The following is a 22,580-nucleotide window of genomic DNA, read 5'->3' on the forward strand; positions in this document are numbered from 1 at the left end:
TGTATGTTGAGCTTCTTGCAGGTTCCCATTTTTCTCATTGTGTCTGTCCTAGGCACCGGTTCCATCCCAGTGGGGACTATTCCAATGTGCATGTGTAACACAACTTACTATTATTCTTCCCACCAAGCTGGACCAGGGGGAAAGGTCCATGATCTTAAGGGCACTTATGCAATAGATGGATTTCACTGGATGTGTGGAACTGCTATTTATTTGCAGTTGCCTCCAAGTTGGAGTGCTGTTTGTGCACCTGTTTATGTCACTGATCACACTTATGTCATTTTAGTTCAACCTTCCCTAAATAGGAGTAAGTGGGAACTCATCCGTGTGAAGCCACATGACAGTGTGTGGGGATCAGATGTCCCTGAGGAATTCGAGCATAGATCAACAGGAAAAAATATTTTGCTAAGTTTATTCCCATGGTTGGGAGTAGGAAAGAATATGCTTAGATTAGAAACTATAGAATATCGACTGGAACTGTTTGTTAATGCAACCACAAAAGCTCTTACAGGACTGTCCACAGACGTCACAGCTCTTCGAACCGTGGTGTTGCAGAACAGGATGGTGTTGGACATGCTGACGGCCTCGGTTGGGGGAGTTTGCGCTCTCCTGAACGAGACCTGCTGCACCTACATCCCTGATGAGACCAACGGCGAAGATGGACCCAGAGTGAGCAATGCTATACGGCAATTAAGTCCAATTAAAAAGGGGTATGCAGCAGGATGTCCATTCCGCCGAGGAAGCTTTTTTTCATGGCTTACTTCAGGACCGTGATGGCAACTGTTTTTGAAAATCATGACCCGTGTCATGGCTGTATTATTGTTGTTTGCCTTTTTACTCTGTGCATTGTTCCCTGTATCAGAGCAATGATATTAAGGATGGTTGGAAGAATTCTTGATACAATGTTGTCCCAAGATTACCAGCTTCTGGATGAGGACCAGAACTATGATGACATTATGGAGGAGTCACTAAACTTAATAGTTTAATGTTTAATGAGGTGTATGCATGAAGTCTTTTGGAATGTATACATGGATCTGATATTAACCTAATCAATAATAAACAGGAGGGAATTGTTGGAAAAATGTATATGTCATGTTTATGTCTGAAGTCCTACTATAGTTAAGATGATTCCTATGATTGCTTTTTTAGTGTGAAAAAGTGTTTGTGGAAGGTTAAGGAATGCGGTCTGGAGTGGATCACTCTCTGGACATGACAAGCCTATACCATATATGGGAATGACTACTCTTTTAGGTTGAAATCTCTGTAAGAATTGGCTGAACCAATTCCTGCTTTTTGCTTGTAGGAATGTGAGTTGTAAATAAAAGGCTGGTGCAAGGATTTTCCCTTTGTGAGAAGGAAGTCGCTGTTCTGGCAGAGGACTGTCTCACCCTTGCAAGTCAAACTTACTTGGTTCACTTGTCTTATTTTACACTTGTCTGCTTTTATCAGCTTTCTAACTGTAACACATAGGTACTCTTAAACTGTGAGTGACAAAATCTAAGACAAAAGTCCAGAAAATCACATTGTGTGACTTTTAAGTAATTAATTAGCATTTTATGCCATGTCATTAACATTTTTAATGAGGATGGAGAATAACAAATATATATTTTTAAGATATCTAACAATTAAGTAACATTACACATAAAAATTGTATTTGATATTAAATGCACATAACAAAAGAAAATTATGGTGGCATCTGCTCTGGCTGATCTACAGAAAGAGGTGGTGCAAGCTGAGGTTGGGGGTAATAATCCAGAGACTTGGGGGGAAAAAGAAAACCCCCTAAAAGAGCATCAGCACTTGTTGACCTGCTTGGAAGGACATTTACTAAGGTAAGAGCTGTCCCCAAATCTGCCAGCACCAAAGCTGAAGATCAGCTGAGGAAATATCTGGATGCCCCTCCGTTGTCTCTCTCAGAAGACCCCTTTCAGTGGTGGAGTTCCCATGAGGCATCTTTCAGGCTCCTGGTTAGATTAGCTAAGTGCTATTTATGCATACCTGGCACTAGTGTTGCAGCAGAGAGAGTATTCTCTACTGCAGGGAATACAGTAACTGAGCAAAGGAGCAATCTAACCCCAGACCATCTTGACAAACTCCTCTTTCTGCAAAACAACTTAGACATTGCTACTTATGGACATTGATCCACACATACAGTAAGCATTATGTTGAGCACTATAGTGTCACAGTGTAAAACTTGTACTGAACAGGATTATCCAATGATCATCACTGATTAATGAGGTCAAGTTCTAAAGATTATCTTTTTCAAAATAAATTAACTATTGATATGAGTAAAAAGACAACAGTTTGAGAGTGGTAGATTTTTGGTTTTCTGCCACACAATGAAAACTATTTTCATAGAATTTTCGCATGAATAATTGCCAAATGTGAAAAGCAGCCCAAATTTTAAGAACCTGCCCAAAGCCTTGTTTCCCCAGCCCAACGTGCTCAAAAGAAGCCCAATTGGGGGGGAAACCAGTCCAGTCTGGAAAATTGCACAGCACTACAGTTTACCCCAATCCCATAAAGAAAACACTAATCAACAATAATAAACATGCTGGAGAATAATGTGTATGCATGATGATGCCCCCGTCACATTTCTGCCTGCCCTCATATATGTATGCCTAAAACTGGCCCTTGTCGTAACTATTAGTACTTGTAGCATCATTTCATAAGGTACAAAACAAATGATGGTCTCACCCTAAAAAAGCACTTTCAATTTTGATTTTATGAGCTTTCACTAATAGGATAAAGGTTTCAAAAACAACAAATCGTGGCCGCAGCGCTGGAAGAGTGTGACCCATATATGGAGGCCTTGGTCCCCAACGCCGCCATCCCAGGTTCGAGTCCCAGCCCCGGCAACATTTGCTGCATGTCTTTCCCTCTCTCTGTCCCCATTTCCTGTCTATCTACTGTCAAACAATACTAGGAAAAATAAAGGCCACTAGTGCCACAAAAAATCTTTAAAAAGAAAACAACCCCAAAATGACAGACTTTAAATTTTTATTAAAAACAATCAGATTTGTTTCCATTGTGTTCCATATATTCACTGCCCGTTCTACCTAACCTGACAATGAGTCTAAAGGAAAAGAAGGTAAAAAGTGGTGATTTGCACACACGCTGCACCACAACTGTGCAACTACGCGCAGAGGCTCAAGCGGAGTGGCAATTTGTCCATTCGGGACAAGAACGGCTGTTCAGTCCAGAAGCGTTGGCCTACCTCAATAATCACCCGAAAAGTTACACTGAGCGCATTAAACACGGTTACAATAGGGGAGAGGGCTCATTTCAGAGCAGCCATGGAACCAATCTGAGAGTGGGAGCCTGGTAGGTGTTTGTGCCCAGGAACAGGTGGAAGCAGAGCAGCTTAACCCAGGCTGACGTTAGCGTTAAACCTGAGAGGTGGTACAGAATGGGCTAATTGTAAGCTAGCGCTAATCACTGATTCACGCAGCAACACATGAGGTGGAGGTTCACTAATGAGAATCATCAGGGTCATGATGAGGTACTTTCACCTGAGCTACAGGTAGAGTTAAATGGCCTGGCCATGATGGAAAACAGTAGGAACCCTCTCTGTGAGCTTCTGGCTGGATCTGCATGATGTAAAAAATATCTGATCTTAAATCAAAAGGAGGAACATATTTTAATGAAATGTTGGGATAGCTCACAGCATAATTAAAATAAATGTGTTTTCAAGGGATTACCACTCCATTAAAATCAACAAAAATCTATTTTATACCAGTTTTCTTTTTAGAAATGTAAGAAATTATGACAACGGAGCCTCAGATGTGGGAGAGTGAGAGAGTAAAATTTTAAAAAGTTGTTGACACAGATGAGAAAAGAGGCACATTTATTTGAGCCACAGTAAACATAGTTTCTCTGAGTTTAAGAACAACTTTAGTCGGATGTACTGAGCATAGTTTTTTCTAAATATCACAAAATGTGTCATTATCTGCTTCAGCCAAATGTTTTTTCATCACTTATTGACTGTTAATCTTCATCCTTCACCTAAACTACTAACAAAAAATGAAAACCAAATCAAACAATGCAGCATTCATGAATATGAAGGTGCTCTAAAAATGTTAAATATTTGGTTCTGTGTTAGAAAAAAGATGAAGTAAAAGTAAGCTTTTATTAATTGCTGAACTGATGTGGACCAGAAAAACTGCAAAGTAAATACAAAGAAAACAGGAAAGTTAAGTAAATCACAATAAAAGCATTAGAATGAATTTCTAAAACTGGAACACAAAATTAGCCTAAGTCCTTTTACAAAGGTAAATGATTCAATAAATAAACAACTAGCTTAACCCCTCCAATTCTAGACCCAAAGTTACACCTTTGGGTGTCTATATAACGTGGCTTACAAAATGGCTCCATTTTATGATCATCTCAGGTCAGAGAAATGCCTTTATATCAGTCGTTTTGCGATTTTGACATATTTGAAAAAGGTTTCACAAATTACATACTGTATTAAATACAATGTTGCGTTAGTATATAATATTGTTTCAACGTTTGGGTTGTCAGTAATGTCATTTTCAACATGGAATTTTTTGCCACAGAATCCATAAAATGCACATTTTCCAACCTTTTAATATCAGATTAAAATGTTCAAAAAATGCTGTGCTTTTATCCGTTAATGATTTAAAATAATGCAGTTCAACTTTCTGACCATTGTAAATTATTTGGATTTTTAACTAGGGTGGATAATTGTAGTAGAGATTCATTAAATGCAGCGGATCAGCTCTGTAGTCAAAAGCTAAATAGGAAGCTGCGAATCGGATGTTAACTTCAGCGTCAAAAATGACAAAAATGAAACAAATGTAACTTCAAATATTTAACAACGCTTTACCTCGGCTCAGCGCTAGACACCAGGCGAGTGATTTAAACAGAGCTTAGATACATTGAATAGCAATATCCCTTTACGTTTTAATAAGTCAAGACAATGACGTTTGGCTAGCGGTTTATTCATCTTTACTGTATTTCTTTTATCTGGCATTAAGGTGTCCAGCCAGATTGAAATATCCATGGGAAACATCTGCTTCAAGAATAGATTATCACCATTTCATCTTAAACCCACCTGATCTCAAACACCGACCTTAAACAGCTTATCGTGTGACGTCCGGTGTTGCCATAACTAGCCAAACTAAACAATAACAGCTGATTTTACAACGGTTTCATACCTGAAAGTGACAGCCCCTAAAAAAATCATGACTTCATTCCTTCGGACTTCTTTGTACCTTTCGACGGTTGTTGTAGGTCATAAAGATAACATCGAACTAGAAACAACGCACAACCAGAAGTCTCCCTGAAGAGGTCTTCCCTATTTGGTTAGATACTTGGTTTTATTCTTCTTCTTCTGTGTTATTTTTTGGCAGTTGGCAAATAACGTTATGATGTGCATTACCGCCACCGACTGGTATGGAGTGTGGTTCTTCATGGTTTTAAATCTTATTTACTATTACATCAATCAAATTCTATTTATTAATTTAGTGCTTTTGAAAAATCTAATTATAATTTGAATATGCTTGCTACCTAAACTTCTTTGCAAAGTATCTCTCAAAATAAAATTTTCTTTAATACCTACAAATTATCTCCTTAAAATTGTTCTTTCTTGTTTATATTTCTGACACTTCAATATTACATGTTCTATTGTTTCCTCCTCTCCACAATGATCACATTTTCCTGTATTATGTTTCTTTATCTTGAACAATGTAGAATTAAGTCCTGTATGTCCTATTCTTAATCTTGTAATTAATATTTCCTCTTTTCTGCTCCTTCCTGTTCTTACTTCTCCTACTATCTTGTTGATTCTGTAAAACCATCTTCCTTTCTTTTCTTCATCCCACCTTTTTTGCCACTCTTTCCTGTTTCTCTGTTTAATTATATTTCTTGCCTACTAATATTTATTATAAAGCTAATGTTGTTTTGTGTTGCCTTCTTTGCTATCCTGTCCGCCTTCTCATTCCCTCCAACTCCTACATGTGCTGGTACCCATAAAAACACTAATATTAATCCCATTCTTTGTATTCTAAATAAAGTATGTTTTATTTCCATGTTTATGTTTTTATATCCTCCACCCACTGCACTGCTAACAATATTGCTAATAATTCTCCTGAATATACTGATAATCCATCTGTAATTATTTTTCCTACTTTTATTTTAAATTCTGGTATTACAAATGCTACTCCTATTTTTTCATCTGTTTTTGATGCGTCTGTGTAAATCTGGACATAATGATAGTAATTGTTTATATATTCTTGTATTATACTTGAATCTAAACTACATTTCGTATCATTTTTCTTTTCCATCAATACCATATCCACCACTGCTTCTGGTAATAGCCACGGTGGCACTACTGGCAAAGGCAACATTGAACTTCTTTCTTTTTCATATATTTGAAATTCTTCTGCTATGTTATTGATAATCCAACCAAAACTCTTAACTTGTTTTTTTTTTTTTTCCCAGCATGGTTTTAAAATATCACGTGTGGGATGATCCGGATTATTGCTTTGTAATCCAGTAATTTATTGCTAACTGTTTCCTTCTTAGATCTAATGGCATCTCTCCCATCTCTACCTGAAGTGCTGCTATTGGACTGGTTCTGATTGCTCCTGTACAAATTCTTAAAGCTTGATGTTGTATATTGTCTAATTTTATAAGATGAGTGTTTGCTGCTGATCCATAAATTATACTTCCATAATCAATATTTGATCTAATTAATCCTGTATAAATTCTTTTTAATGATGTTCGATCTGCTCCCCAATCAATACCAGCCATACATCTCATAATATTTAATATTTTTTTGCATTTATCTATGATTCTTTCTATATGTACTTTCCATATAATTTTTTCATCAAACCATATACCTAAAAATTTTATATTTTTTACTTGTTCTAAAACTTGATTGTATAATTTTAGTTTTATATTTTCTCTTTTCCTTTTCTGTGTAAACACCATTACTTTTGTTTTTTCCACTGAGAATTTAAATCCCCATTGATTTGCCCATTGTTCTATTCTACTAATCTCATCCTGTATTTTCTTTTCAATAAGTTTGATATTACGACCCCTTTTCCATATAGCTCCATCTGCAAATAGTGAGCAACCAACTTCCTTACCAATATTTTTAAATACATCATTTATCATTATAGAAAACAATAACGGACTTATAAATACTTCCTTGAGGAGTACCATTATCTATTATATATTTACCTGACAATTCTTGACCAATTCTTACTTGTATTGTTCTATTTGATAAAAAAATCTTTAATCCACCTCTTGTTGCCTTCTGACTAACCTGTCAAATATTCTGCCCCCTGTTGGACGGAGGGCACAACCTTTTATTTCAGAGAATGTATTCATTTCCGTTGCAAGATTTTTTTTTTGAACATTTTAATTAATATTAATTCATTAATTTGATTTGAGAAAAAAAAAAACACAGAAGTACGATTTCTGTCACAATTTTCCTTCGAATTTTATATTTTTAAATCACGAATGTAGCTTTCAGAAATATATAGATAGGGTCACATTCTTTGTATATTCTAATAAATTATTGTTCCTAATCATGTGTGTAGGCACCCAACTAAGCTGTGCAAACACAAACATTTTTCAAGTAAAACTGAGAATAAAAGTTTTAACAAAAGCATGTGATGGAATAAAATGGCCATAATCAATATTTATCCATTAAATTAACATAAAAATAATGTTTCTCCAACCTTGATTCAAAGCTCTTTTTCTTTATATATATAATATAATATATATATATATATATACTCGTACTCGTCGTTTTCCGCTTTATCCGGGACCAGGTCGCGGGGGCAGCAGACTCAACAGAGACGCCCAGACGTCCCTCTCTCCATACACCTCCTCCAGCTCCTCCAGGGGGAGCCCAAGGCGTTCCCAGGCCAGCCGAGAGACATAGTCCCTCCAGCGTGTCCTGGGCCGTCCCCTGGGCCTCCTCCCGGTGGGACGTGCCTGGAACACCTCCCAAGGAAGGCGTCCAGGAGGCATCCGGTATAGATGCCCGAGCCACCTCAACTGGCTCCTCTCGATGTGGAGGAGCAGCGGCTCTACTCCGAGCCCCTCCCGGATGGCCGAGCTCCTCACCCTACCTCTAAGGGAGTGCCCGGCCACCCTACGGAGGAAGCTCATTTCAGCCACTTGTATCCGGGATCTCGTTCTTTCGGTCATGACCCAAAGTTCATGGCCATAAGTGAGGGTAGGAATGTAGACCGACCAGTAAATTGAGAGCTTTGCTTTTCGGCTCAGCTCTCTCTTCACCACAACGGACCGGCACAGCGCCCCCATTACTGTGGCAGCCGCACCGATCCGTCTGTCGATCTCCCGCTCCATTCTTCCGTCACTCGTGAACAAGACCCCGAGATACTTAAACTCCTCCACTTGAGGCAGGAACTCCCCTCCAACCTGAAGAGGACAAGCCACCCTTTTCCGGTCGAGTACCATGGCCTCGGACTTGGAGGAGCTGATCCTCATCCCAGCCGCTTCACACTCGGCTGCGAACCGCCACAGCGCATGCTGTAGGTCTTGGCTAGAGGGGGCCAGCAGGACCACGTCATCTGCAAAAAGAAGAGACGAAATCCACTGTTCCCCAAACCCGACCCCCTCCGGCCCTTGGCTGCGTCTAGAAATCCTGTCCATAAAAGTTATGAACAGGACCGGTGACAAAGGGCAGCCCTGCCGGAGTCCAACATGCACTGGGAACAGGTTCGACTTAGTGCCGGCAATGCGGACCAAACTCCTGCTCCGCTCGTACAGGGACCTGATGGCCCCTAGTAAAGGGTCCCCGATTCCATACTCCTGGAGCACCCCCCACAGGGCATCACGAGGGACACAGTCGAATGCCTTCTCCAGGTCCACAAAACACATGTGAACCGGTTGGGCAAACTCCCATGAACCCTCGAGCACCCTGTAGAGGGTATAGAGCTGGTCCAGTGTTCCACGGCCGGGACGAAAACCACACTGCTCCTCCTGAAGCCGAGGTTCGACTATCGGTCGGACTCTCCTCTCCAATACTCTGGCGTAGGCCTTACCAGGGAGGCTGAGGAGTGTGATCCCCCTTCTTATGAAGGGGGACCACCACCCCAGTCTGCCAGTCCAGAGGCACTGTCCCCGACCGCCACGCAATGTTGAAGAGACGTGTCAACCATGACAGCCCTACAACATCCAGAGACTTGAGGTACTCAGGGCGGATCTCATCCACCCCCGAAGCCTTGCCACCGCGGAGCTTTTTAACCACCTCGGTGACTTCAGCCTGGGTGATGAAAGAGTCAGACCCCGAGTCCCCAGCCTCTGTTTCCACCACGGAATGCGTGATGGCAGGATTGAGGAGATCCTCGAAGTACTCCTTCCACCGCCCGATAATGTCCTCAGTCGAGGTCAGCAGTCTCCCGCCCCCACTATAAACAGTGTTGGCGAAGCACTGCTTCCCCCTCCTGAGGCGACGGATGGTTTGCCAGAATAGCTTCGAGGCCAACCGGTAGTCCTTCTCCATGGCCTCACCAAACTCCTCCCAGGCCCGTGTTTTTGCCTCTGCCACAGCCCGGGCTGCAGCACGCTTGGCCTCACGGTACCCGTCAGACGCCTCGGGAGTCCCACAAGTCAACCACAGCCGATAGGACTCCTTCTTCAGCAGCTGACACGGCACCCCAGACCATCACTGACTGTGGGTACTTGACACTGGACTTCTGGCATTTTGGCATTTCCTTCTTCCCAGTCTTCCTCCAGACTCTGGCACCTTGATTTCCGAATGACATGCAGAATTTGCTTTCATCCAAAAAAAGTACTTTGGACCACTGAGCAACAGTCCAGTGCTGCTTCTCTGTAGCCCAGGTCAGGCGCTTCTGCCGCTGTTTCTGGTTCAAAAGTGGCTTGACCTGGGGAATGCGGCACCTGTAGCCCATTTCCTGCACACGCTTGTGCACGGTGGCTGTGGATGTTTCTACTCCAGACTCAGTCCACTGCTTCCGCAAGTCCCCCAGGGTCTGGAATCGTCCCTTCTCCACAATCTTCCTCAGGGTCCGGTCACCTATTCTCGTTGTGCAGCGTTTTCTGCCACACTTTTTCCTTCCCACAGACTTCCCAATGAGGTGCCTTGATACAGCACTCTGGGAACAGCCTATTCGTTCAGAAATTTCTTTCTGTGTCTTACCCTCTTGCTTGAGGGTGTCAATAGTGTCCTTCTGGACAGCAGTCAGGTCGGCAGTCTTACCCATGATTGGGGTTTTGAGTGATGAACCAGGCTGGAAGTTTTAAACTCGCTGATTCAGATGATTAGGTTCTTAGCTCATTTAGAGACCCTTTTAATGATATGCTAATTTTGTGAGATAGGAATTTTGGATTTTCATGAGCTGTATGCCAAAATCATCCGTATTAAGACAATAAAAGACCTGAAATATTTCAGTTAGTGTGCAATGAATCTAAAATATATAAATGTTAAATTTTCATCATTACATTATGGAAAATAATGAACTTTATCACAATATGCTAATATTTTGAGAAGGACCTGTATATTCGTTGTCCGATGAGCTAACCCCTCCCTTCTACTTCTCTATGTCTAAAGTGATTGCTCATCCAGCTCTCCATCTAATGGGTCCGGACTTTCCTAAACCTGAAAGATCTTACTAGTTAATTAGTAACGCTCTTGCAGGGGTCAGTAACAGCTTAAATTCAACAATACAAAATAATTTCAATAATAAAAAAGAATCAATCAACTCAACCTGTCTTTCCCTGATGCTGAAACTAGTGAGTTTGGAGAGGCTTTGAAGATGGAGGCTCATCCATGCACCTGATGGAGTAGATTCTTCTGGTAACAACGAGTGGTTTCTTGAAGGGAATACGACTTAATCTTCAGTTACCTTCTTTTAAGTGGCAGGCACTGATGCTCCAGGCATTGACGGTTAAACAGGATCTTTTTGGTTATATATCTCCGAATACAAGTAGTTTCTGTCAGATCCTGGTCATTTATGCCTGCTACTAACCCTCTTCCACCAGTAGGGGCGTTAGGAGCTGAGTTCTGGGTGGTCAGGTGTTTCGCATGAGTGTCATCAGCTGGAGGACTATAAGAAGGAGGCGAGCCAGTACTTCGACACCTGAGTGTTTTGCCTCTTCGTGGTATTTAACCTGGCCAATTCATGGAGTTGTTTCTCTGAGAAGATTCTGTTTTTGTACCTTGACTAGTGTTTGTTTTTGTCTCAGGTTGATCAAGCCTCGTTCATGAGAGATATCAGAAGGAACTTACCAACAGTTTTTAAGGACTCTGGATTCTTGTTTTGTTCCGCTGGCAGCCAGATCTGACGTTGTCCTCACAGCTTCAAGCGAACCCTGTCCACCCTCCACCACAACTCTCAGGACTCACCTGCTACGGCAGTGTCGCATAGCCCGCCGCTCATCAGGATAACAACCTCTCTCCCTGGCGGACTTAACCCTACCCAATGTAAGCTTTCTCTATAGAGTATATTTGAGAATTTCAGTAGTGGTTCTTACCTGCGTCTGTTTTCCCTTGCAGTCTCTCTGCTACTTCTGTTTCCAGCACCTGAGCCTGAAAATAAAGATTTCTTAAACGTTCGTTCGTTCGTTTGTCGTCTTCCGCTTATCCAGGACCGGGTCGCGGGGGCAGCAGACTCAGCAGAGACGCCCAGACGTCCCTCTCTCCAGACACCTCCTCCAGTTCCTTAAACGTTTCTCTTTTTAATCGTGTTTTTCTGCATGTGGGTCAAGTCGGCCTTAAACAATATGACATTTTCCAGAGGCTGAAGAGTTGAGGGAAACCCAGAGACATAAACGAGGCTGATTCAGGACTTCCAGAAGCCTGAAACTCAGAGCAATCAGCTGTTCCGCGATTAAGTTCACTTCTGTTGTCTGTATAAAAAGGCTTTAGATGGAATCAGATTCTTAATTTTGAGGCACAGTCCTTTCTGGGCACCCGGGTTGATCCTCTTTTTTAATGCAGTCAATCAGCGGGGCTGTGTCTCTGTTCCTTTTCCATCTAAGCTTCGTTTCTCCGTCCGATCTTGTTCGCTGGTCTTCTGCGAGAAAACAACCCCGTTTCTGCTTTCAGCATTGTTTTTATAGCGCTTGATGCTTTCACCAGTCAGCCCCTTATTAGGTTTCTTAGTTATTGCGCAACCCTTTCCGCTCGGCTTCTTGGTTACTGCCCAATACTTTAGTCACGGTCACTGTGACCCATGAATGCTGTTGTTTTGGCCATGGAGATACCAATAATAACCACACAGCTGGCTATAGTCACCTCCTCCCTTCCTTCTTTACAATTCAATTCAGTTTTATTTATATAGTGCCAATTCACAATACATGTTGTCTCAAGGCACTTCACAACAGTCAGGTACATACATTCCAATTAATCCTAACCATTGAACAGTGCAGTCAAAGTTAGTTATATATTCAAATGGGATAAAAAGTGTTTCTGTCCAGCAGATTGCATCCAGTCAGTGACTTGCAGCATTCACTCCTCCCGGATGAGCATGTAGAGACAGTGGACAGTCACTGGAGTTGACTTTGCAGCAATCCCTTATACTGAGCATGCATGTAACAACAGTGGAGAGGAAAAACTCCCTTTTAACAGGAAGAAACCTCCAGCAGAACCAGGCTCAGTGTGAGCGGCCATCTGCCACGACCGACTGGGGGTTAGAGAGAACAGAGCAGAGACACAAAGAGAACAAAGAAGCACTGATCCAGGAGTACGTTCTATGGGAAGGAACAGTAAATGTTGATGGATGTAGCTCCTTTAGTCGTTTCACCTAGAAAGAAAGAACAGATAAACTCTGAGCCAGTTTTCAGGGTTAGAGTCTGAAAGAGAGCGCATACAGTTAGTTGCAGTTAAGAGGGTTACAAAAGGGTTCATTGTCAACATACAACTGGCTCTCCTCACTCCCGGTCATTCTACAGTTCGTTCCCTAATCTGTTCAGTTTTAAACTTTACACAGTATTACACTTTCCATTCTTCAGCTTTCTGCATTTACTTTAAAACACAGTTACAATTCTTTTTATTCATACTTCACAAATGATTAACCTTGTATTTCTTTCATATATAGCTGAGAATGTCAAACCTTAATATTTTTTTACTCTAATCCTCAGTTCTTAATCACATTTCAATCATACATCTTTTAACTTGTTAACCAAAGATTGCTAATTTCATTTAATACATGTGAAAGAATGTAAAATCATCATACATCATTTTCTTTAGATATACTTGTTAATATCTTTGCAAAAAATAAGACATAATATGTGGCAGATAATATGTGGCTTCACACAGGCCTTTCCAGTCTCTCTGTGCCAGAATATGAGAACATGCTTGTTTCACTCTCCACTGCTTCAACTGTGTATTTTAATAATTATTGCATGGATTACACAAAAGGATATTTATCGTGATTTATATGGATTTAACTGTAGCAGTTAATGAATGTTGCATGGATTACATGGAAAGATCTTACCTTATTTTGACACCCCCTTCTTGAGATCAGACTGTATCCATGCCTAAAATCCAAAAAGTCAGAGAAAAACAAGGTCTGTATCATAAACACACAAGGAGAGGACCTCATCTTCCAAGTAGTCTGAGTAATACGATGATCGGGGGACTGGCGGCGGGGACCAGATGTCAAGAACCTCAAACTCGTCGATGAAGTCAGGATACATCAAAAGGGGAGATGACTCAGGCTCCCTCTGGAGGACAGGTGGGGAGGGAGACCCATCAGCATCGGGGGTCCGCTGCTTTCCATGTGCGATGGTGTCAACAGGGCTATGCAGAGGCGAGAGGATTGGGGATAAGGGCGAAGGGGTGGAGAATGTTGAGGAGGGATTATTGACATGACCTCCGCCAACAAGCCATCAGACAGCTGTGGAGGACCCGTCTCCTCACGCATGGAGTCACCGCTTGGAGAAGTCTGGGAGACTAGCTCCTCCAGCGAGACCGGCTGGTGTTGCTCTTCATCATCACCGGCAGAAGTTTGACAGGTGACGCTCTTGGTGGTGACAGAGGTTTGACTGCCGGCCTCTGCAGTAGTGATTGCCACCTGGCATCCTTGGACCTCGGTGCCCCGAGGAGGCAAATCAGGGGAGCCATGGGCGCCAATAGCAACAACCCTCCCATCGAGTAGATGGAGGGTGGGCAACCAGAATCCATCTTTAGAATCTTTCCAGATGTAACTGATGATGGGGACATACATTCCCCCTTGCTGTGTCTTTATCCTAAAAGTGTGCGCAGCAGCCCCGAAGGCCGATGTCCAGGTCACCTTGTATCGTGTCTTAAGATTTTGGCTCATGGTCATGGAGATATAGGGAAGATCTCCAGGACCCTCAATGCAGAAAACACTTGTCACTGTAGCATAGTTGGCAGCAATAGAGAGACAGTGGTGACACCAGTGCGCCTCAGGCGTAACCCAGAGGTATCTGAGCACTGAGGCTGAAATTCCACATCTGTAACAGGAGACTGTGTCCTGGAGAGACATATTGGAGGCCTGTAAGTGGATTTTTCAGGAACATAATGTGAACCCTGGATAATCACCTCCAGGGTTAAAAACTAAAGGAAGAGATTAACTAATTATAGAAGCATGCGTTCTAGCGGGCGAAAATCAGACTGTAGTGCTAAACTATTTCTCTGTTCCGTCTTTGGGCAGTCAGCCAAGGGGAGCGAAAAAGTGGAGGTTGAGTGTCACTCGACGAGGCGTCGGGGGAAGCAGCGGAGTAATGGAAGAGAGCTGCATAGGTCATAAGCCAAACCATAATGGCTATATCAGAAGTGAGTTGCAGGCCTGCAGGAGCATCTTTGCTGTTTTGATTTCATTTAGGACGTAGCAGTCATATCGCCATGTTGACATGACTGAAATGTCAGCTTGCCACAGGTCACATCGGGGAGAAGCTCCAATGCTTGGAATGCACAGAGTTGTTAAGACTTGTTGTGCCACACACTGCTCAATATTATGAAAATCTCCTGCCGTTACATTCAATAATTCATCTGGCTTAGGTAGTTTTTGGACATACATATCTGCATAATAAGGTCCTTTCAAACCTTCATGTGTTTGGCTTTCACCCTCTGGGATGTCTCCTTTGAAGTGAGGAACACCATAAGCCTTCCATACCCAGGAAAATGTTGTATTCAGCCATTCTTCATGTTCAGTCCAGATGGTTTTCGACCAGGAGGTTATGAAGGAGAGGTAGACTCGATGAGTGTAAAGAGGGGCTAAGGGCAGATAGTTCCGAGTGCGGCATCGAGTGAATATGTTCCAAAAACATCTGGGCAGATGTCCGAGCTTGGTATTAACACATTCCTGCAGGGCTTCTCGATTCCGAAAAGCCAACGGGTAATTTGTACGGTTTCTGGTTGATGAAGTGTTTTTAGGCCTAGGAGTGTCAGGAAGGCGTGTGCGATTCTGCGCTGTGGCGTTGGATCCTCCTGCGGGGATGACAAGGCCCCAGTCGGTGTGGTTGCGTGTCTGCTGGGATGCATCTGGTTTAGTGGACACATTCTCGTCACAATTTAACTGGTATTTCCCCCAAAATTCCCAACGGGGAAACCAGGCTGGGCAAGTCACAACTCTTGAAGGAGCCTTGTGGATAACTTCAGGCTCCCAATAACTGTGGCCTTTAAACTGTACTAAGGGCCGACAGGCCCAGTCGCAGTGCCACTCCGGGACCCCTCGATCAGGGTGAATCCAATTGCAGCGAATTGTACGGTGGATGAGTCGGTGCAGTATTCTCACCCATATTATTACTCCTTCATCAGTGAGTTCAAGGTTGGAGATAGACCAGGTGTGATTAACAAGTTGTTGTGTCGTGGAGACGTTTATCCATGCTGGGTTTTTCTTAGAACCTTCTTCAGTCTGGTGAAATTGGTTTCTTGGCTTTCACGAAAGAACACAGACTGATTCTTTAGGGGAGGGTATTCTGTCTAAGGCAAAAAGACGTTCAGAGAGGTTGTGTTCCAGCAAGTTTGGTTGGCATATTTTGAAGAACCACAAGCGACCTTAACATGGGTTAAGTTCCATGGTCCCACTCCAGCTTGGTAAAGTATAACTAACAAAAGAATAATGCCGATAAGGAAAGCAAAAAGCCTAAGCAAAGTCTTTAAACAAGATGCTTTATTCGTAATCTTTATCCGTTTCCATAGCTTGGGTCGCGTAGAGGGACTTGTGTTGTCAGGGTTGTCGGGAGGCTCTTCATCTTGTGCGTTAAAAGTAGATAAAATGAGAGGAAAAATGAGAGGAATCATCTGAATAAGTCTCTGGTATGGTTATCCTCGGGAATAACCTGCTAATTCCAGTTGATCTGCTTCTTCAGTTCTGTCCACTCGTCCTTTGAGCAGGGTTTGATAAATAGGTGATGGGTAAGGCAATCCAGGTTCCAACCCCTTCCACATCCACGTACACTGGTAGACTATCCAGTAGTCAGGTTGCACCTGTGGTCCTGCAAGGTTATATCCTTCTATGGCCCGCCTTTGTCTATAGGTCTCGTAAGCCAACCCTACTTCTGATAGGATACAGATTGACGTGTACAGTGGATGGCCGCGAATCTTGAGTTCGACCCAACTGCTTGGCCAAGCCGGGGTGGTACAGTGTGGATGTAGAGGGTTAGGGTAGACCGTGCTTTCTCTCACCGAAATCGGTAGTTGATTGTTGTTGAAGACATATCTACCAGGTTGGCGCTCTTTTCTCTTGACTTCTCTTGACATAGAAGGTGATGTGGCCCAAACTACAGCTCCGGCCATTGAAACTTCATAATACATGCCTTGTAATGGTTCTTGATAGTGTGGTCCCCATCTGATTCCCAGAACTGCTCCTTTTACTTCAAGGTGGACTGTATTGAATATCCATGGCAGGCTTTCAGGCCCTACTGGTGAGATTATAATTTGAGTGTCCAGCGGGTAATGCCCTTTGTTGCCAGACCAGGACATTTTGCTATATGAGAGGAAAACGTTACTTACATTCCATGGCAAGGCTTGACATTTTCCCGCATGGTCAGGCTTTTGCAGATCTGCTGCTCTATGATACTCTATATTGGAGACAAAATAACTTTCTGTGTTACACTGTGTTACACTGTGTTACTATCTAATGCTTGCTTCACAATGTCAGTGGTATCGTACTTGGGTTTCACTGTTGTCGACACAGGGTGATCTCATGCTCTCACCCACACTCATCCCTCACGGAATGGCACCTTAGGCGTTGGCTTCCCTGTTTTCTCCTTGGAGCTCCGCCCCATTTCTTGTGAAGAGAATGGTCGTTGGTTGAGTTCTGCTGCAGGGGAGGGTCTACTGACTCGATGTCTGTCATTCACTGCTTGCCCTATTTCTACAGCTTTGGTGCTCCAGTCACGAGAATTAGCATTTTTTGCTATCCAGTTTTTCACCAGACCTATGGTGCGTTCCACCACTCCGTTTGCTTGGGGAGTGTATGGTGGAGAGTAAACTCTCATTACTCCATACCTCTGGCACCAGTGATCGACCTGTGCGTTGCAAAAATGATTCCCATTGTCTGTTCGCAGTTCCTTTGGCACCCCAAGGGAACTGCAGACTTGCTCCAGCATGGCAACAACAGTGCTGCCGTTGGCTCTCCTTGATGCTCTTACAGTTACATACCCTGACATTGAGTCTACTAGCACCAAGAAGTATTTCTCACCTTTCTTCCCTATTATCCCCATGGGGCCCGTGACATCCATGCACACTGAGCCCCAGGGGATGGTGCTCTTTATGGTCAGACCTTCCAGCTGCTGTCCACGGCATCCTGCGTTGTATTGACCACAGTCTTCACAGTCCCGTAGTACGCGCCGGATGTGTTTCATAGGGATCCAGAGCTCCTGCTCTTCCAATTCTTTACAGGTAGGCAGCACGCCTGCATGTCCTAAGGCCTCATGCACGCTCCGTACCACCTCATCCACGTACTCTTCAGGGACCGCCCGTCCTTGTGGCGTTCTGTCCCACTTCTCGATCCCGACAAAGACAACTTTTCTCTGTTGAACATAGCGATCCACCTCATCGTTTCCACGCCAGTGAGCCCCTTCTCGGGTATGAGCCTTCTGGTTCTCCACTTCAAGCTCCAGGCTCATCCTCAACTCGGCGATCTTTTTCCACAGATTGTGATGGGCCACTAACTTTACTTTGGCCCTTTCAAATCCATTCTCTTCCCAAATGGATGAGTCTTCGTCCAAGGCTTGTGCACAGTAGTGGCTGTCTGTGATTATCTTTGCTCTCTTGATTCTTCTTTTCATCAACTCTAACATTCCTTCCAGCAATGTTGTCACTTCTCCCGCCTGTGCCCTACCAGGAGTTTTACCTTTCTGGCGGCACCTCTCTTGACCATGCTGTTTGAGAATAAACCCCCAGTAGGCCATCTGATCCAGTCCTTTCTTCGACCCATCAGTGTATAGGACCCACTCTGGCGGCTTTTCTGTCACAGACAGCTCTAAGGGTGTTTTTTTGCTGGCTGGTTGTGCTGGGCCAATCTCAAGGTCGGGGTCCAGTAGGATGTCTTCCCATCTTCCCAACCTTGTATTAGTTGCTTTTGTGCTTTCCACCGTTCCTTTTCTGAGATACTTGTGGACTTGGCTCTGAGTCATGACTTTAATCTGCTGTCCTTGTGCTAGGTCTTTTAAGGTGCTCCAGTATCTAGCAAGCACTGCTTACTCTTTTTCTTCTTGGGGAAATTTCTTCTCTACAGGTAGTGTAACTCCACAACGTTACTCACCCCACATTTTCATTGCTTACTTTCAGGATGGAGTCCTCATCTTCAAAGCTGATCTCGGCCACCAACTTTTCAGTCAAGCTCCTCGGTTCTGACCTCACGGCTTCTTGGATTGCCTGTTTGAGCTTATCCAGGTCGTTCTGGTTTGATGCAGTCCATGTCCAGTTTTTCTTTGTCATTTTTTCTTCTCCTTCTCGCTTCTTTAGGCAAGCATATAACGGTTTAGCATATCTTTGATAATTAGGAATATGATCTCTCACATAGTTGCAAAGTCCCAAAATCTTTTGCAGATCATTTTCGGATGCAGGTGGCTGGATTTGTGCCAGCTTTTCTCGATACCCTTCTGAGAGTCCCAAATCTGTTGTCACTTGGAATCCTAGGTAGTTCACCTGAAACTGTCCAGACTGGCATTTCTTGAGATTCAGCTTCAAACCTGCTGCTGTGATTCTCTCCACCACTGTTTGCAGTCTCTCTAGGTGCTCCTCTTCGGTGTCGTCTGCAATGAACACATCATCTATGTACACTGTTGCTCCTAGGTCACCCAAAACGTCAATTACAGCTGACTGGAACACATCAGGGGAGTTCTTGTACCCCTGAGGTAACCTTTGCCACACATAACTCTTGCCTTTGAGTGTAAAAGCTGTCTTGCCTTGTGATTGCTTTGCGAGTCTGAGGGAGAAAAATCCATTTGCTAAGTCAATGCAGGATTTATATTTCTTGACTCTTAGCATCTTCATTGCTCCTTGGGGATTGATTAGGCTGGCCCGGTTTGCTATGGTTCTTCGATTGAGGGCCTTGAAGTTGATTACTGGCCTCCAACCTGCTCCTGCTGACTCTGGTTTCTTTACCGCTTGAATGGGACTGTTAGTGATTGGGATTTAGCTCTTCTCTGATGATTCCTAGAGCGCTTAATTGTTTTACTATTTTATCCATTTCTTCAATGGCACCCGGGTTCAGGGTGTACTGTCAAACAGGTGGATGCACTCCCCTTTCTATGAGGTGCACATACTTTGGTCCCAGGTCTCAACAGTTGTTCTTGAACCGGGCCACATTAGCTGAGGTGACGATCTTCCGTCACCTCTCTTTCCCAGTCGAGGAGAAGTCGCTTTCTTTCAGCTTTAGCTCAGTTACGTCTGGCACATCTACTGCTTTGTACCACTCTTGAGCCCCAATTCCACTCTGAGTCGATCCTACTTTTACTAACCTTGACCGTAGTTGGCTCAGCCTTTGAGATAGAGAGCTACGGTCTCCCCATGGTTTGTTGAATTCTTTCAAGTCTGTGACGGTGATGAGGTTGTATGGACCCTTCACCCAAATGATTCCTTGCCAAGTTCCATACAGCATCTCTTCTACGGTCCCGTTGGCAAATTGGACCGTAAGGTATCCCGTTGTCTTTAGGCCTCTGCGAGTCATGGATACCACGGCCCCGGTGTCCACTAGATAGGGTGGGAGGAGATCCCACCTTTGTGTAGATTTTCTCCCCCCTCCAGTAGACATTTTCCAGGGTGACTCGCGGCCGTGTCATCATTACTTGGCTGGCCCCCCGGTCCCGGATCTGCGAGACTCGAAGAGGGCCTTCTTTTCTTCAGAGGACGCTTTGTCGTACTCCTCCCTAGGAAGAAAGGTGCTTTTCTTTTGTGGGCCTTGCGATGCTGGTGGTCCGTAAAATCTTCATTGTGGTTCTTCTCTTCTCTGAAGCGGCGGTCTGTTAGAGGGGTTGGCTGGAACTTTCACACTGGCCTTAGTTGGTGGTTTGGCCCCTTGTCCGGTCTCTTTCTTTCTTCTTTCTTCATAAAACTGTTTCTCCAGATCATAAGAAATCACTGCTTGGTCCATCTGTGGAACTGTCGTACCCTGCATCGGCATTTTGGCAAAGCGATCTCTCCTCTCCCTTTGGTTACTTCTCGGAGGGCCTTCACATATCTAGCTGGCGAGATTGTTTGCTTAAGCACATGCCACACATGCAAGGCGCTGACCTCCATCCATGCGCAGTCTAGCTCTTCTGATCTGGGAGTCTTCATCATCCATGTGTTCCAACACCAACCTCTCATAATGGCTTTGAGCTGTTCCTTGTTTGTCTAAGGGATGTGCTGTTACATGGCTCAGCCACAACGTTTTAGCTTCGTCCCTTTCAGTAGCATTGGTAATCATCGGCCACACATCTTTGATGTAATCTTCAATACTTTCTTCTGGTCTTTTCTCTCTAACTAAGGTCTTGATCTTTTTGTTCTCACGAAAAACATCAGTTTCAGGGCTGGATGCCGTGTGTTGTTCAGACATTCTCCCTACAGGCTTGCTTGTGGAGCGTGGTGCTGACGGCAGTGGAGGTTCTTCCTCTTCTTCCTCGGTTGATAGCTCATCAACCCGTCGCTCAATCTCTTGTGCATACTTGTATGCTGCTTTCGTTAGTCTTCTTAACATCACATCATGCACAACTCCAACATAAGCAGATCTGAATTTACTGGTCAGGGGCTGATAAGTTGCTAGGGTGTGGTAGGATGGCATCATTAGGATGTTGGCCCATTCTCCAACTGTTGCTTTTACCCTGAGTTCGACTTTGTCTTCCAGGCAGTCAGCCCATACAGCTGGGATGTGATAGTCTCTTTGTCCAGCTTCTGGTATGTATGCTCGACGCCCATCATTCGCTTGAACCGGTGTTGTGCGAAATTCTGTTCCCCTAAAATATTCTGTTCCCCCTGTGTCGGGAGCACGCACTGCAGCCAGAGAGGCTGATCTGACCGTCTTCACATCGATTTGTCGGTAAAACGACAAAATGCATTCATGTTGTTGGAAAATATTCATGCTATGCTTATAGGATCTGTATTGCTATGCTCAAGCATGTTTAGTAATGTGTGAAATAAAACGTATTGTGTAATTTAGAGGCCTGCTGACAAGCTTCTCTGTGTGTGTTGAACTTAGATATCATATGCCCAGTAACAGAAGATATTTCTGTATGTAAGATTTCTGCCCTGCAACAAGAATATATTTGTGTATATGTCTGTAGATAAAGGTCAAAAGTGGAAAAACAGGAAGTGCTGAAAAGACAGCTGAATGTCAGAATGCCAGACAGCTCCGATATGAAATCAGACGGTCAACTGACACTCGACTGATCACCCCCAACCTATCCCAGCAAATTTTGCCTCTCGTAAAAGTATTGGTGGGAACGCCACTGAAAACTGGACATTGTTAAGATTATTATCATTCATTATTGGTGCATCGGCACAAGCTGTTGGAAGTTTTCCCGGATCAAAAATTGATTCCAAAGCACCATTTTTTGGAGCATTATCCTGATTTGATAAGAGGGTTTGGTCCGTTGGTTAGCCTCTGGACTATGTGATTTGAGGCAAAACATAGCTTCTTTAAGCGCATTGTTAGACACACAAACAGTTTCAGAAATGTATTGATGTCACTGGCCTCAAAGCACCAAATGGTGATGGCATACAGTACACAAGAAAATGGTTTGAAACCTGCAGTGTGTGTCACAAAAATATCATCTCTTCCATTAGATATACTTGAGACAGGAATACAGCAGTGTTTCAAGGCAGTTTATCCAACACAAACATCTGTGAATTTGACCAATGTGGTTACACTCCATGGAACTAAATATGCTGCTGGGATGGTTTTTCCTTATGGGTCAACTGGTGGTATACCTGATTTTATTATGATTTCACAGATTGTTGTTGTAGATGATAGTGTCACTTTCATTGTGAAAATGCTCAACAGTTGGTATGATGAACATTTTAGGGCATTTATATTAGAACACTTTGGAAAAATTACCCTTGTACAGCATAGTAAACTTGGGGACATGTATCCCTTGACAGCATATTTGGTGGGAGGAAAACCCATGGTGACATTGAAACGTCACATTGTTTGCCAGTGTTAGGT

At 43.5% G+C, this 22,580-nt stretch overlaps 1 protein-coding gene and 1 long non-coding RNA gene across 7 annotated transcripts in view; one reads left to right on the top strand and one right to left on the bottom strand.

The window, feature by feature from the left end:
• The window catches only part of tcaim (T cell activation inhibitor, mitochondrial), a 173,805-nt gene extending 168,454 nt beyond the window's left edge, over positions 1 to 5,351 (bottom strand). For all 6 annotated transcript variants that reach the window (XR_007037059.1, XM_047357356.1, XM_047357341.1 and 3 more), the window contains exon 1: positions 5,175 to 5,351. Coding sequence is in view for 5 of the 6 variants with exons in the window: in XM_047357356.1 (XP_047213312.1) it covers positions 5,175 to 5,203 (29 nt within the window). In the remaining variant the exon portion in view is untranslated. The remainder of the gene's footprint in view (positions 1 to 5,174) is intronic.
• A 5,709-nt stretch (positions 5,352 to 11,060) lies between these two features.
• On the top strand, positions 11,061 to 11,569 carry LOC124863129. Its single transcript, XR_007037061.1, has 3 exons — positions 11,061 to 11,121; positions 11,206 to 11,443; positions 11,516 to 11,569. It is a non-coding gene; the product is annotated as an uncharacterized LOC124863129 (long non-coding RNA).
• Positions 11,570 to 22,580: the final 11,011 nt, after the last annotated feature.

This window comes from Girardinichthys multiradiatus, chromosome 3, assembly GCF_021462225.1.
Source record: "Girardinichthys multiradiatus isolate DD_20200921_A chromosome 3, DD_fGirMul_XY1, whole genome shotgun sequence".
NCBI lineage: Eukaryota > Metazoa > Chordata > Actinopteri > Cyprinodontiformes > Goodeidae > Girardinichthys > Girardinichthys multiradiatus.